At 45.5% G+C, this 17464-nt stretch overlaps 1 protein-coding gene across 1 annotated transcript in view; it reads left to right on the forward strand.

Moving 5' to 3' along the window:
- usp8 (ubiquitin specific peptidase 8) overlaps positions 1–17200 on the forward strand; it is a 52957-nt gene extending 35757 nt beyond the window's left edge. Inside the window, exons 18-22 of the mRNA XM_065012395.1 lie at positions 11517–11627; positions 11713–11744; positions 11976–12108; positions 15147–15994; positions 16051–17200. Coding sequence (XP_064868467.1) covers positions 11517–11627; positions 11713–11744; positions 11976–12108; positions 15147–15305 — 435 coding nt within the window. The 3' untranslated portion in view covers positions 15306–15994; positions 16051–17200. The remainder of the gene's footprint in view (positions 1–11516; positions 11628–11712; positions 11745–11975; positions 12109–15146; positions 15995–16050) is intronic.
- The last annotated feature ends 264 nt before the right edge of the window (positions 17201–17464 follow it).

The following is a 17464-nucleotide window of genomic DNA, read 5'->3' on the forward strand; positions in this document are numbered from 1 at the left end:
TTAGGCTGGTCTACAGTCTACTGTCTACAGTCTACTGTCTACTGTCAACCTGTACCCTCTCCTCTGTTAGGCTGGTCTACTGTCAACCTGTACCCTCTCCTCTGTTAGGCTGGTCTACTGTCTACTGTCAACCTGTACCCTCTCCTCTGTTAGGCTGGTCTACAGTCTACTGTACCCTCTCCTCTGTTAGGCTGGTCTACTGTCTACTGTCAACCTGTACCCTCTCCTCTGTTAGGCTGGTCTACTGTCTACTGTCAACCTGTACCCTCTCCTCTGTTAGGCTGGTCTACTGTCTACTGTCAACCTGTACCCTCTCCTCTGTTAGGCTGGTCTACAGTCTACTGTACCCTCTCCTCTGTTAGGCTGGTCTACAGTCTACTGTCTACTGTCAACCTGTACCCTCTCCTCTGTTAGGCTGGTCTACTGTCTACTGTCAACCTGTACCCTCTCCTCTGTTAGGCTGGTCTACAGTCTACTGTCTACTGTCAACCTGTACCCTCTCCTCTGTTAGGCTAGTCTACTGTCTACTGTACCCTCTCCTCTGTTAGGCTGGTCTACAGTCTACTGTCTACTGTCAACCTGTACCCTCTCCTCTGTTAGGCTAGTCTACAGTCTACTGTCTACTGTACCCTCTCCTCTGTTAGGCTAGTCTACAGTCTACTGTCTACTGTACCCTCTCCTCTGTTAGGCTGGTCTACTGTCTACTGTCCTACTGTACCCTCTCCTCTGTTAGGCTGGTCTACTGTCCTACTGTACCCTCTCCTCTGTTAGGCTGGTCTACTGTCAACCTGTACCCTCTCCTCTGTTAGGCTGGTCTACAGTCTACTGTCTACTGTACCCTCTCCTCTGTTAGGCTGGTCTACAGTCTACTGTCTACTGTCTACTGTACACTCTCCTCTGTTAGGCTGGTCTACTGTCTACTGTCTACTGTCCTACTGTACCCTCTCCTCTGTTAGGCTGGTCTACTGTCAACCTGTACCCTCTCCTCTGTTAGGCTGGTCTACAGTCTACTGTCAACCTGTACCCTCTCCTCTGTTAGGCTGGTCTACAGTCTACGGTCAACCTGTACCCTCTCCTCTGTTAGGCTGGTCTACAGTCTACTGTCTACTGTCAACCTGTACCCTCTCCTCTGTTAGGCTGGTCTACTGTCTTCTGTCTACCTGTACCCTGTCCTCTGTTAGGCTGGTCTACTGTCTACTGTCTACTGTACCCTCTCCTCTGTTAGGCTGGTCTACTGTCTACTGTCTACTGTGCCCTCTCCTCTCTTAGGCTGGTCTACTGTCTACTGTCTACTGTACCCTCTCCTCTCTTAGGCTGGTCTACTGTCTACTGTACCCTCTCCTCTGTTAGGCTGGTCTACTGTCTACTGTACCCTCTCCTCTGTTAGGCTGGTCTACTGTCTACTGTACCCTCTCCTCTGTTAGGATGGTCTACAGTCTACTGTCTACTGTCAACCTGTACCCTCTCCTCTGTTAGGCTGGTCTACAGTCTACTGTCAACCTGTACCCTCTCCTCTGTTAGGCTGGTCTACAGTCTACTGTCTACTGTACCCTCTCCTCTGTTAGGCTGGTCTACTGTCTACTGTCTACTGTCCTACTGTACCCTCTCCTCTGTTAGGCTGGTCTACAGTCTACTGTCTACTGTCCTACTGTACCCTCTCCTCTGTTAGGCTGGTCTACAGTCTACTGTCTACTGTGTTCCAGGACTGTCTGAAGCTGTCTAATCTAACCATGTCCTGCTGTCCTGAAGCTGTTTAATCTAACCATGTCCTACTGTCCTGAAGCTGTCTAATCTAACCATGTCCTGCTGTTCTGAAGCTGTCTAATCTAACCATGTCCTACTGTCCTGAAGCTGTCTAATCTAACCATGTCCTACTGTCCTGAAAGCCGTCTAATCTAACCATGTCCTACTGTCCTGAAGCTGTCTAATCTAACCATGTCCTGCTGTTCTGAAGCTGTCTAATCTAACCATGTCCTACTGTCCTGAAGCTGTCTAATCTAACCATGTCCTACTGTCCTGAAAGCCGTCTAATCTAACCATGTCCTACTGTCCTGAAGCTGTCTAATCTAACCATGTCCAACTGTTCTGAAGCTGTCTAATCTAACCATGTCCTACTGTCCTGAAGCTGTCTAATCTAACCATGTCCTACTGTCCTGAAAGCCGTCTAATCTAACCATGTCCTACTGTGTGTTCCAGGACTGTCTAATCTAACCATGTCCTACTGTGTGTTCCAGGACTGTCTAATCTAACCATGTCTTACTGTGTGTTCCAGGACTGTCTAATCTAACCATGTCCTACTGTGTGTTCCAGGACTGTCTAATCTAACCATGTCCTACTGTCCTGAAGCTGTCTAATCTAACCAACCATGTAACCATGTCCTACTGTGTGTTCCAGGACTGTCTAATCTAACCATGTCCTACTGTGTGTTCCAGGACTGTCTAATCTAACCATGTCCTACTGTGTGTTCCAGGACTGTCTAATCTAACCATGTCCTACTGTTCCAGGACTGTCTAATCTAACCATGTCCTACTGTGTGTTCCAGGACTGTCTAATCTAACCATGTCCTACTGTCCTGAAGCTGTCTAATCTAACCATGGACTGTTCCAGGACTGTCTAATCTAACCATGTCCTACTGTGTGTTCCAGGACTGTCTAATCTAACCATGTCCTACTGTCCTGAAGCTGTCTAATCTAACCATGTCCTACTGTGTGTTCCAGGACTGTCTAATCTAACCATGTCCTACTGTGTGTTCCAGGACTGTCTAATCTAACAATGTCCTACTGTGTGTTCCAGGACTGTCTAATCTAACCATGTCCCACTGTGTGTTCCAGGACTGTCTAATCTAACCATGTCCTACTGTGTGTTCCAGGACTGTCTAATCTAACCATGTCCTACTGTGTGTTCCAGGACTGTCTAATCTAACCATGTCCCACTGTGTGTTCCAGGACTGTCTAATCTAACCATGTCCTACTGTCCTGAACTGTCTAATCTAACCATGTCCTACTGTGTGTTCCAGGACTGTCTAATCTAACCATGTCCTACTGTGTGTTCCAGGACTGTCTAATCTAACCATGTCCTACTGTGTGTTCCAGGACTGTCTAATCTAACCATGTCCTACTGTGTGTTCCAGGACTGTCTAATCTAACCATGTCCTACTGTGTGTTCCAGGACTGTCTAATCTAACCATGTCCCACTGTGTGTTCCAGGACTGTCTAATCTAACCATGTCCTACTGTCCTGAAGCTGTCTAATCTAACCATGTCCTACTGTGTGTTCCAGGACTGTCTAATCTAACCATGTCCTACTGTGTGTTCCAGGACTGTCTAATCTAACCATGTCCTACTGTCCTGAAGCTGTCTAATCTAACCATGTCCTACTGTGTTCCAGGACTGTCTAATCTAACCATGTCCTACTGTCCTGAAGCTGTCTAATCTAACCATGTCCCACTGTGTGTTCCAGGACTGTCTAATCTAACCATGTCCTACTGTGTGTTCCAGGACTGTCTAATCTAACCATGTCCTACTGTCCTGAAGCTGTCTAATCTAACCATGTCCTACTGTGTGTTCCAGGACTGTCTAATCTAACCATGTCCTACTGTGTGTTCCAGGACTGTCTAATCTAACCATGTCCTACTGTCCTGAAGCTGTCTAATCTAACCATGTCCTACTGTGTGTTCCAGGACTGTCTAATCTAACCATGTCCTACTGTCCTGAAGCTGTCTAATCTAACCATGTCCCACTGTGTGTTCCAGGACTGTCTAATCTAACCATGTCCTACTGTGTGTTCCAGGACTGTCTAATCTAACCATGTCCCCTGTGTGTTCCAGGACTGTCTAATCTAACCATGTCCTACTGTGTGTTCCAGGACTGTCTAATCTAACCATGTCCTACTGTGTGTTCCAGGACTGTCTAATCTAACCATGTCCTACTGTGAAGCTGTTCCAGGACTGTCTCCAGGACTGTCTAATCTAACCATGTCCTACTGTCCTGAAGCTGTAATCTAACCACTGTTCTGAAGCTGTCTAATCTAACCATGTTCCTGTCCTGACTGTCTAATCTAACCATGTCCTACTGTCCTGAAAGCTGTCTAATCTAACCATGTCCTACTGTCCTGAAGCTGTCTAATCTAATGTCCTGCTGTTCTGAAGCTGTCTAATCTAACCATGTCCTACTGTCTAGGCTGTCTATGTCTACTGTGTGTTCCAACCATGTCCTACTGTCTAAGGACTGTCTAATCTAACCATGTACTGTTTCCTAATCTAACCATGTCCTACTGTCTAATCTAACCATGTCCTACTGTGTGTTCCAGGACTGTCTAATCTAACCATGTTCCAGGACTGTCTAATCTAACCATGTCCTACTGTCCTGAAGCTGTCTAATCTAACCCATGTCCTAACTGTGTGTTCCAGGACTGTCTAATCTAACCATGTCCTACTGTGTGTTCAGGACTGTCTAATCTAACCACTGTCTAATCTAACCATGTCCATGTCCAGGACTGTGTTCCAGGACTGTCTAATCTAACCATGTCCTACTGTGTGTTCCAGGACTGTCTAATGTCCTCTCTAACCATGTCCTACTGTGTTCCAGGACTGTCCATGTCAGGACTGTCTATGTCCTACTGTGTGTTCCAGGACTGTCTAATCTAACCATGTCCTACTGTCCTGTGTTCCAGGACTGTCTAATCTAACCATGTCCTACTGTTCCAGGACTGTCTAATCTAACCATGTCCTACTGGAACTGTCTAATCTAACCATGTCCTACTGTGTGTTCCAGGTCTAATCTAACCATGTCCTACTGTTCCAGGACTGTCTAATCTAACCATGTCCTACTGTCCTGAAGCTGTCTAATCTAACCATGTCCTACTGTGTGTTCCAGGACTGTCTAATCTAACCATGTCCTACTGTCCTGAAGCTGTCTAATCTAACCATGTCCCCTGTGTGTTCCAGGACTGTCTAATCTAACCATGTCCTACTGTGTGTTCCAGGACTGTCTAATCTAACCATGTCCCCACTGTGTGTTCCAGGACTGTCTAATCTAACCATGTCCTACTGTGTGTTCCAGGACTGTCTAATCTAACCATGTCCTACTGTGTGTTCCATGACTGTCTAATCTAACCATGTCCTACTGTCCTGTCTAATCTAACCATGTCCTGTTCTATCTAACCATGTCCTGCTGTCCTGAAGCTGTTTAATCTAACCATGTCCTACTGTCCTGAAGCTGTCTAATCTAACCATGTCCTCTGTTCAGCTGTCTAATCTAACCATGTCCTACTGTCCTGAAGCTGTCTAATCTAACCATGTCCTACTGTCCTGTCTAATCTAACCATGTCCTACTGTCCTGACTGTCTAATCTAACCATGTCCTGCTGTTCTGAAGACTGTCTAATCTAACCATGTCCTACTGTCCTGAAGCTGTCTAATCTAACCATGTCCTACTGTCCTGTCTAATCTAACCATGTCCTACTGTCCTGAAGCTGTCTAATCTAACCATGGACTGTTCTGAAGCTGTCTAATCTAACCATGTCCTACTGTCCTGAAGCTGTCTAATAATCTAACCATGTCCTACTGTCCTGAACTGTCTAATCTAACCATGTCCTACTGTCCTAAGCTGTCTAATCTAACCATGTCCTACTGTGTGTTCCAGGACTGTCTAACCATGTCCTACTGTGTGTTCCAGGACTGTCTAATCTAACCATGTCTTACTGTGTGTTCCAGGACTGTCTAATCTAACCATGTCCTACTGTGTGTTCCAGGACTGTCTAATCTAACCATGTCCTACTGTCCTGAAGCTGTCTAATCTAACCATGTCCTACTGTGTTCCAGGACTGTCTAATCTAACCATGTCCTACTGTCTGTTCCAGGACTGTCTAATCTAACCATGTCCTACTGTGTGTTCCAGGACTGTCTAATCTAACCATGTCCTACTGTGTGTTCCAGGACTGTCTAATCTAACCATGTCTACTGTGTGTTCCAGGACTGTCTAATCTAACCATGTCCTACTGTTTCCAGGACTGTCTAATCTAACCATGTCCTACTGTCCTGAAGCTGTCTAATCTAACCATGTCTTACTGTGTGTTCCAGGACTGTCTAATCTAACCATGTCCTACTGTGTTCCAGGACTGTCTAATCTAACCATGTCCTACTGTCCTGAAGCTGTCTAATCTAACCATGTCCTACTGTGTGTTCCAGGACTGTCTGAAGCTCTAACCATGTCCTACTGTGTGTTCCAGGACTGTCTAATCTAACCATGTCCTACTGTGTGTTCCAGGACTGTCTAATCTAACCATGTCCTACTGTGTGTTCCAGGACTGTCTAATCTAACCATGTCCTACTGTGTGTTCCAGGACTGTCTAATCTAACCATGTCCTACTGTGTGTTCCAGGACTGTCTAATCTAACCATGTCCACTGTGTGTTCCAGGACTGTCTAATCTAACCATGTCCTACTGTCCTGAAGCTGTCTAATCTAACCATGTCCTACTGTGTGTTCCAGGACTGTCTAATCTAACCATGTCCTACTGTGTGTTCCAGGACTGTCTAATCTAACCATGTCCTACTGTGTGTTCCAGGACTGTCTAATCTAACCATGTCCTACTGTGTGTTCCAGGACTGTCTAATCTAACCATGTCCTACTGTCCTGAAGCTGTCTAATCTAACCATGTCCTACTGTGTGTTCCAGGACTGTCTAATCTAACCATGTCCTACTGTCCTGAAGCTGTCTAATCTAACCATGTCCTACTGTGTGTTCCAGGACTGTCTAATCTAACCATGTCCTACTGTGTGTTCCAGGACTGTCTAATCTAACCATGTCCTACTGTCCAGCTGTCTAATCTAACCATGTCCTACTGTGTGTTCCAGGACTGTCTAATCTAACCATGTCCTACTGTGTGTTCCAGGACTGTCTAATCTAACCATGTCCTACTGTTCCAGGACTGTCTAATCTAACCATGTCCTACTGTCCTGAAGCTGTCTAATCTAACCATGTCCTACTGTGTGTTCCAGGACTGTCTAATCTAACCATGTCCTACTGTGTGTTCCAGGACTGTCTAATCTAACAATGTCCTACTGTGTGTTCCAGGACTGTCTAATCTAACCATGTCCCACTGTGTGTTCCAGGACTGTCTAATCTAACCATGTCCTACTGTGTGTTCCAGGACTGTCTAATCTAACCATGTCCTACTGTGTGTTCCAGGACTGTCTAATCTAACCATGTCCCACTGTGTGTTCCAGGACTGTCTAATCTAACCATGTCCTACTGTTCCAGGACTGTCTAATCTAACCATGTCCTACTGTGTGTTCCAGGACTGTCTAATCTAACCATGTCCTACTGTGTGTTCCAGGACTGTCTAATCTAACCATGTCCTCCAGGACTGTCTAATCTAACCATGTGTGTTCCAGGACTGTCTAATCTAACCATGTCCTACTGTGTGTTCCAACTGTCTAATCTAACCATGTCCTACTGTGTGTTCCAGGACTGTCCTAACCACTGTGTGTTCCAGGACTGTCTAATCTAACCATGTCCTACTGTCCTGAAGCTGTCTAATCTAACCATGTCCTACTGTGTGTTCCAGGACTGTCTAATCTAACCATGTCCTACTGTGTGTTCCAGGACTGTCTAATCTAACCATGTCCTACTGTCCTGAAGCTGTCTAATCTAACCATGTCCTACTGTGTGTTCCAGGACTGTCTAATCTAACCATGTCCTACTGTCCTGAAGACTGTCTAATCTAACCATGTCCCACTGTGTGTTCCAGGACTGTCTAATCTAACCATGTCCTACTGTGTGTTCCAGGACTGTCTAATCTAACCATGTCCTACTGTCCTGAAGCTGTCTAATCTAACCATGTCCTACTGTGTGTTCCAGGACTGTCTAATCTAACCATGTCCTACTGTGTGTTCCAGGACTGTCTAATCTAACCATGTCCTACTGTCCTGAAGCTGTCTAATCTAACCATGTCCTACTGTGTGTTCCAGGACTGTCTAATCTAACCATGTCCTACTGTCCTGAAGCTGTCTAATCTAACCATGTCCCACTGTGTGTTCCAGGACTGTCTAATCTAACCATGTCCTACTGTGTGTTCCAGGACTGTCTAATCTAACCATGTCCCACTGTGTGTTCCAGGACTGTCTAATCTAACCATGTCCTACTGTGTGTTCCAGGACTGTCTAATCTAACCATGTCCTACTGTGTGTTCCAGGACTGTCTAATCTAACCATGTCCTAACCATGTCCTAACCATGTCCTACTGTGTGTTCCAGGACTGTCTAATCTAACCATGTCCTACTGTCCTGAAGCTGTCTAATCTAACCATGTCCTACTGTCCTGAAGCTGTCTCCAGTTAACCATGTCCTAAGCTGTCTAATCTAACCATGTCCTACTGTCCTGAAGCTGTCTAATCTAACCATGTCCTACTGTTCCAGGACTGAAACTGTCCTGCCGTCTAATCTAACCATGTCCTACTGTCCTGAAGCTGTCTAATCTAACCATGTCCTGCTGTTCTGAGGACTGTCTAATCTAACCATGTCCTACTGTCCTGAAGCTGTCTAATCTAACCATGTCCTACTGTCCTAACCATGTCCTACTGTGTGTTCCAGGACTGTCTAATCTAACCATGTCCTACTGTCCTGAAGCTGTCTAATCTAACCATGTCCACTGTGTGTTCTGACTGTCTAATCTAACCATGTCCTACTGTCCTGCTGTCTAATAATCTAACCATGTCCTACTGTCCAGCTGACTGTCTAATCTAACCATGTCCTACTGTCCTGAAGCTGTCTAATCTAACCATGTCCTACTGTGTGTTCCAGGACTGTCTAATCTAACCATGTCCTACTGTGTGTTCCAGGACTGTCTAATCTACTGTCCTGAAGCTGTCTAATCTAACTGTGTGTTCCAGGACTGTCTAATCTAACCAACCATGTCCTACTGTGTGTTCCAGGACTGTCTAATCTAACCATGTCCTACTGTGTGTTCCAGGACTGTCTAATCTAACCATGTCCTACTGTCCTGAAGCTGTCTAATCTAACCATGTCTAACCATGTCACTACTGTGTGTTCCAGGACTGTCTAATCTAACCATGTCCCTACTGTCCTGAAGCTGTCTAATCTAACCATGTCCTACTGTGTGTTCCAGGACTGTCTAATCTAACCATGTCCTACTGTGTGTTCCAGGACTGTCTAATCTAAATCTAACTGTGTGTTCCATGTAACCCTACTGTGTGTTCCAGGACTGTCTAATCTAACCATGTCCTACTGTGTGTTCCAGGACTGTCTAATCTAACCATGTCCTACTGTCCTGAAGCTGTCTAATCTAACCATGTCCTACTGTGTGTTCCAGGACTGTCTAATCTAACCATGTCCTACTGTGTGTTCCAGGACTGTCTAATCTAACCATGTCCTACTGTCCTGAAGCTGTCTAATCTAACCATGTCCTACTGTGTGTTCCAGGACTGTCTAATCTAACCATGTCTAACCATGTCCTACTGTGTTCCAGGACTGTCTAATCTAACCATGTCCTACTGTGTGTTCCACTGTGTGTTCCATGGACTGTCTAATCTAACCATGTCCTACTGTCCTGTTCCAGGACTGTCTAATCTAACCATGTCCTACTGTGTTCCAGGACTGTCTAATCTAACCAACTGTCTAATCTAACCATGTCCTACTGTGTGTTCCAGGACTGTCTAATCTAACCAACTGTGTGTTCCATGTCCTGAATCTAACCATGTCCTACTGTGTGTTCCAGGACTGTCTAATCTAACCATGTCCTACTGTGTGTCCAGGACTGTAACCATGTCCTACTGTGTGTTCCAGGACTGTCTAATCTAACCATGTCCTACTGTGTGTTCCAGGACTGTCTAATCTAACCAACCAGCTGTCTAATCTAACCATGTCCTACTGTGTGTTCCAGGACTGTCTAATCTAACCATGTCCTACTGTGTGTTCCAGGACTGTCTAATCTAACCATGTCCTACTGTCCTGAAGCTGTCTAATCTAACCATGTCCTACTGTGTGTTCCAGGACTGTCTAATCTAACCATGTCCTACTGTCCTGTGTTCCATGGACTGTCTAATCTAACCATGTCCTACTGTGTGTTCCAGGACTGTCTAATCTAACCATGTCCTACTGTGTGTTCCAGGACTGTCTAATCTAACCATGTCCTACTGTCCTACTGTCTAATCTAACCATGTCCTACTGTGTGTTCCAGGACTGTCTAATCTAACCATGTCCTACTGTGTTCCAGGACTGTCTAATCTAACCATGTCCTACTGTCCTGAAGCTGTCTAATCTAACCAACTGTGTGTTCCATGTCCTAACATGTGTGTTCCAGGACTGTCTAATGAAGCTGTCTAACCATGTCCTACTGTGTGTTCCAGGACTGTCTAATCTAACCATGTCCTACTGTTCCAGAAGCTGTCTAATCTAACCATGTCCTACTGTGTGTTCCAGGACTGTCTAATCTAACCATGTCCTACTGTGTGTTCCAGGACTGTCTAATCTAACCATGTCCTACTGTGTGTTCCAGGACTGTCTAATCTAACCATGTCCTACTGTGTGTTCCAGGGTCTAATCTAACCATGTCCTACTGTCCTCCCACTGTGTGTTCCAATCTAAATCTAATCTAACCATGTCCTACTGTGTGTTCCAGGACTGTCTAATCTAACCATGTCCTACTGTGTGTTCCAGGACTGTCTAATCTAACCATGTCCTACTGTCCTGAAGCTGTCTAATCTAACCATGTCCTACTGTGTGTTCCAGGACTGTCTAATCTAACCACTGTGTGTTCCAGGACTGTCTAATCTAACCATGTCCTACTGTGTGTTCCAGGACTGTCTAATCTAACCATGTCCTACTGTGTGTTCCAGGACTGTCTAATCTAACCATGTCCTACTGTCCTGAAGCTGTCTAATCTAACCATGTCCTACTGTGTGTTCCAGGACTGTCTAATCTAACCATGTCCTACTGTGTGTTCCAGGACTGTCTAATCTAACCATGTCCTACTGTGTGTTCCAGGACTGTCTAATCTAACCATGTCCTACTGTGTGTTCCAGGACTGTCTAATCTAACCATGTCCTAACTGTGTGTTCCAGGACTGTCTAATCTAACCATGTCCTACTGTCCTGAAGCTGTCTAATCTAACCATGTCCTACTGTGTGTTCCAGGACTGTCTAATCTAACCATGTCCTACTGTGTGTTCCAGGACTGTCTAATCTAACCATGTCCTACTGTCCTGAAGCTGTCTAATCTAACCATGTCTTACTGTGTGTTCCAGGACTGTCTAATCTAACCATGTCCTACTGTGTGTTCCAGGACTGTCTAATCTAACCATGTCCTACTGTCCTGAAGCTGTCTAATCTAACCATGTCCTGTGTGTTCCAGGAGCTGTCTAATCTAACAATGTCCTACTGTGTGTTCCAGGACTGTCTAATCTAACCATGTCCTACTGTGTGTTCCAGGACTGTCTAATCTAACCATGTCCTACTGTCCTGAAAGCCGTCTAATCTAACCATGTCCTACTGTGTGTTCCAGGACTGTCTGAAGTTGTTTTCTAAGGAGGAGAAGATGACCGACCAGAACAAGGTGTTCTGTCGACACTGTAAAGCTCTCAGAGACTCCGTCAAGAAACTGGAGATCTGGAAGGTTCCGCCCATCAACTGGAGACTGACCACACACATGACCAAGACACACACACACACACACACCGATAACAGTGGAGATCTGGAAGGTTCCGCCCATCATACTGGTTCACCTTAAACGGTACCTACTGACCACACACATGACCAAGACACACACACACACACACCGATAACAGTGGAGATCTGGAAGGTTCCGCCCATCATACTGGTTCACCTTAAACGGTACCGACTGACGACACCGTGTGCATTTTGAAATGACACATGATGACCAAGACACACACACACACATACACACATACACACACACACCGATAACAACGTGTATTAACCCCAGTACTGCCGTCTGTTGTAGGTTCTCGTACGAGGGCCGTTGGAAGCAGAAGCTGCAGACCACAGTAGACTTCCCTCTGGAGAATCTGGACCTCAGTCAGTATGTCATCGGACCCAGACTCGGCCTCAAGAGATACAACCTGTTTGGAGTGTCTGTGAGTACTGTTAGCACCTGCCTGGAGACACTGGGTCAAATACTTTACTGTGCCGTCTTCTGGTCCCGTGTGGCTCGGTTGGTAGAGCATGGGGTCTTGTAACGACAGGGGGTTCCATTCCCCCAGTGGCCACTCATACCAAAATGTATGGCCCCCCAACTACTGTCGCTTTGGATTAAAGCCTTTTGGGTAAATTACATGCGCTATGTGTACTAAAGTACGTGAACACCCCTTCAAATTGGTGGATTGTGCTATTTCAGCCACACTCGTTGCTGACGGGTGTATAAAATTGAGTATACAGCCACGCAATCTCCATAGACAAACACTGGCGGTAGACTGGCCATCCTGAAGAGGTCAGTGACTTTCAACGTGGCACCGTCATAGGATGCCACCTTTCCAACATGTCAGTTCGTCAAATCACTGCCTTAATAGAGCTGTCCCGATCCAACTGTAAGTGCTGTTATTGTGAAGTGGAAACGTCTAGGAGCAACAACGGCTCAGCCGCGAAGTGGTAGGTCACAAGCTCACAGAATGGGACCACCAAGTGTTGAATCGAGTAAAAATCGTCTGTCCTCGGTTGCAACACTCACTACCAAGTTCCAAACTGCCTCTGGAAGCAACGTCAGCACAATAACTGTTCGTCAGGAGCTTCATGAAATGGGTTTCCATGGCCGAGCAGCTGCACGCAAGCCTAAGGTCACAGTGGGTAATGCCAAGCGTCGGCTGGAGGGGTGTAAAGCTCGCCGCCAATGGACTCTGGAACAGTGGAAACGCGTTCTCTGGAGTGATGAATCACCAGGTCTGAAGGAGTTGTCCTTCACCAGGTCTGAAGGAGTTGTCCTTCACCAGGTCTGAAGGAGTTGTCCTTCACCAGGTCTGAAGGAGTTGTACTTCACCAGGTCTGAAGGAGTTGTACTTCACCAGGTCTGAAGGAGTTGTACTTCACCAGGTCTGAAGGAGTTGTCCTTCACCAGGTCTGAAGGAGTTGTCCTTCACCAGGTCTGAAGGAGTTGTACTTCACCAGGTCTGAAGGAGTTGTACTTCACCAGGTCTGAAGGAGTTGTACTTCACCAGGTCTGAAGGAGTTGTACTTCACCAGGTCTGAAGGAGTTGTACTTCACCAGGTCTGAAGGAGTTGTCCTTCACCAGGTCTGAAGGAGTTGTCCTTCACCAGGTCTGAAGGAGTTGTCCTTCACCAGGTCTGAAGGAGTTGTCCTTCACCAGGTCTGAAGGAGTTGTACTTCACCAGGTCTGAAGGAGTTGTACTTCACCAGGTTCACCAGGTCTGAAGGAGTTGTACTTCACCAGGTCTGAAGGAGTTGTACTTCACCAGGTCTGAAGGAGTTGTACTTCACCAGGTCTGAAGGAGTTGTACTTCACCAGGTCTGAAGGAGTTGTACTTCACCAGGTCTGAAGGAGTTGTACTTCACCAGATCTGAAGGAGTTGTACTTCACCAGGTCTGAAGGAGTTGTACTTCACCAGGTCTGAAGGAGTTGTACTTCACCAGGTCTGAAGGAGTTGTACTTCACCAGGTCTGAAGGAGTTGTACTTCACCAGATCTGAAGGAGTTGTACTTCACCAGGTCTGAAGGAGTTATCAGATGTATTATCTCAATGTTTTGTATGTATTTGTGTATGTCTGTGTATATACAGTACCAGTCAAAAGTTTGGACACATCTACTCATTCAAGGGTTTTTCTTTATTTTTTACTATTTTCTACATTGTAGAATAATAGTGAAGACATCAAAACTATGAAATAACACATATGGAATCATGTAGTAACCAAAAAAGTGTTAAACAAATCAAAATACATTTGAGATTCTTCAAAGTAGCCACCCTTTGCCTTGATGACAGTTTTGCACACTCTTTACATTCTCTCAACCAGCTTCATAAGGAATGATTTTCCAACAGTCTCGAAGGAGTTCCCACATATGCTGAGCAGTTGTTGGCTGCTTTTCCTTCACTCTGCGATCCAACTCATCCCAAACCATCTCAATTGGGTTGAGGTCAGGTGATTGTGGAGGCCAGGTCATCTGAAGCAGCACCATCACTCTCCTTCTTGGTCAAATAGCCCTTACACAGCCTGGAGGTGTGTTGGATCATTGTCCTGTTGAACATCAAAAGATAGTCCCACTAAGCGCAAATCAGATGGGATGGCGTATCACTGCAGAATGACGTGGTTGACATGCTGGTTAAGTGTGCCTTGAATTCTAAATAAATCACTCGGTGTCACCAGCAAAGCACCATCACACCATCTCCTCCATGCTTCACGGTGGGAACCACACATGTTGAGATCATCCGTTCACCTACTCTGCGTATCACAAAGACATGGCGGTTGGAACCAAAAATCTCACATTTCTACCCATCAGACCAAAGGACAGATATCCACAGGTCTAATGTCCATTGCTCGTGTTTATTGGCCCAAGCAAGTCTCTTATTGGTGTCCTTTAGTAGTGGTTTCTTTGCGGCAAAGCCATGAAGGCTTGATTCACGCAGTCTCCTCTGAACAGTTGATGTTGAGATGTCTGTTACTTGAACTCTGTGGAGCATTTATTTGGGCTGTAATCTGAGGCTGGTAACTCTAAGGAACTCTGGTTCTTCCTTTCCTGTGGCCGTCCTCATGAGAGCCAGTTTCATCATAGCGTTTGAGGGTTTTTGCGACTGCACTTGAAGAAACTGTCAAAGTTCTTGAAATGTGCCGTATCGACTGACCTTCATGTCTTAAAGTAATGATGGACTGTTGTTTCTCTTTGCTTATTTGAGCTGTTCTTGCCATAATATGGACTTGGTCTTTTACCAATTAGAGCTACCTTCTGTATACCACCCCTAACTTGTCACAACACAACTGTTTGGCTCAAACGCATTAAGAAGGAAAGAAATTCCACAAATTAACTTTTAACAAGGCACACCTGTTAATTGAAATGAATTTCAGGTGACTACCTCATGAAGCTGGTTGAGAGAATGCTAAGACTGTGCAAAGCTGTGTGTGTGTGTGTGTAAACAGGACGCTAACCCTGTGTCCTTCCCCTCTGTAACAGAACCATTATGGCGGTCTGGATGGGGGTCACTACACAGCCTACTGTAAGAACGCCATGAAACAGCGCTGGTACAAGTTTGACGACCACGAGGTCTCCGAAATCTCCACCTCCACCGTCAAGTCCTCCGCAGCGTACATCTTCTTCTTCTCCTCTCTGTGAGGGCAGAGCTCCAACACTGCCAGGAGCTATGAGGCTACATAAAGGCTACATAAAGGCTAGCTAACATGCAAGCTGCTTTGACTCAGCTTCCTCTGCTGGTGGGAGAAAGGAACTGAACTGGCGATGTTTTTGTTAACTGAACTGAACTGCCAGGGGCCATACTTGTGAACTTTTGCTTAGAGCATGGTTTAAACCGTTAGTCTAAAATGGCTGCTATCTGTTTCTCTCAGGCCAACCTGGCCAAATTTAGCCACAACGCTAATTAGCCACCACGCTGAGGAAGGCCAGCTAAGTAGATGATTATATCCGAATAAACAAATCAACCTATCAGATAACTGGCGAAGCCACCATCCAATCACATTTGTTCATGAGGTAAATTTGCTTCCAACTGATTGGTCTGAGTGGAGTTTCCCCAATATATGTTTTTGCATGACGCTTCCTTGACTAGGCAAGTGGCATCATAAAGAAATGACAGTTTTCGCATATATGATGAAGTTCTGTTTCTTATCCATTTAACACACATCCATGTACTTTTCAATTACAAACGTAGGAGGATTATATTATAACATGTTTGTTATTCATACATTGTCAAAGTGATTTATTTTTAAGGAGGAAAATCATGGTCTAAGCAGAAGTTCACAAGTATGGCCATGCAAGGTTTGTAGGTGTTGGATAACTGAACTGGCTAGGTTTGGTGGTTTTGGTTTGGCTAGGTTTGGTGGTTTTGGATAACTGAACTGGCTAGGTTTGGTGGTTTTGGTAGACTGAACTAACAGGTTGAAATGTGGATGTGTGGAAAGACAGGGACACACTGTAGTGTGTGGTAGAAGGGTGGGTTAGTGACTGGGTGGGTGGAAAGACAGGGACACACTGTAGTGTGTGGTGGAAGGGTGGGTTAGTGACTGGGTGGGTGGAAAGACAGGGACACCATGTAGTGTGTGGTAGAAGGGTGGGTTAGTGACTGGGTGTGTGGAAAGACAGGGACACACTGTAGTGTGTGGTAGAAGGGTGGGTTAATGACTGGGTGTGTGGAAAGACAGGGACACACTGTAGTGTGTGGTGGAAGGGTGGGTTAGTGACTGGGTGGGTGGAAAGACAGGGACACACTGTAGTGTGTGGTAGAAGGGTGGGTTAGTGACTATTCATACTAAACCAGAGAGCGGGGAGAGGGTTCCCTGTTCTAATCACCTCAACTTAAAACCCTGTTCTTAACACAGCAACGTTGTCATTCTGCTAGTTCTGGGTTTCAGTTGAGTCTGTGTGGCGTGGACAGACTTAGTATACACAGACCTTATACACAGACCTTATACACAGACCTGATACACAGACCTGATGCACAGACCTTATGCACAGACCTTATACACAGACCTAGTATACACAGACCTTATACACAGACCTGATACACAGACCTGATACACAGACCTGATGCACAGACCTTATACACAGACCTTATACACAGACTAGATACACAGACCTTATACACAGACCTTATACACAGACCTGATACACAGACCTTATACACAGACCTTATGCACAGACCTGATACACAGACCTTATTTAAGCTTCCATGTACTGTGAATCTTCTAGTGAAGAGTATAGGGACGTTTAGTTAGGAAGACGTATAGGGAAGTTTAGTTAGGAAGACGTATAGGGAAGTTTAGTTAGGAAGACTGACGTTTAGTTAGGGAGACTGACGTCAGGGACGTTTAGTGTGACGTACACGGCCTTCGAAAAGTTTTCAGACCCCTTGACTTTTTCCACATTTTATTGCGTTACGGCAAATGTATTGAATTGTTTTTTCTCCTCATTAATCTAACCCCATAATGACAAAGCAAAAACAGGTTTTTATAAATGTTTGCTCATTTATTCAAAATAAATAAGTATTTACATAAGTATTCAGACCCTTTACTCAGTAATTAGTTGAAACACCTTTGGCAGCGATTACAGCCTCGAGTCTTCTTGGGTATGACGCTACAAGCTTGGCACACCTGTATTTGGGGAGTTTCTCCCATTCTTCTCCTCTCAGGTTCTGTCAGGTTGGGTGGGGAGCGTTGCTGCACAGTTATTTTCAGGTCTCTCCAGAGATGTTCAATCAGGTTCAAGTCCAGGCTCTGGCTGGGCCACTCAAGGACATTCAGAGACTTGTCCACTACTGCGTT

Source organism: Oncorhynchus nerka, linkage group LG27, assembly GCF_034236695.1.
Source record: "Oncorhynchus nerka isolate Pitt River linkage group LG27, Oner_Uvic_2.0, whole genome shotgun sequence".
NCBI lineage: Eukaryota > Metazoa > Chordata > Actinopteri > Salmoniformes > Salmonidae > Oncorhynchus > Oncorhynchus nerka.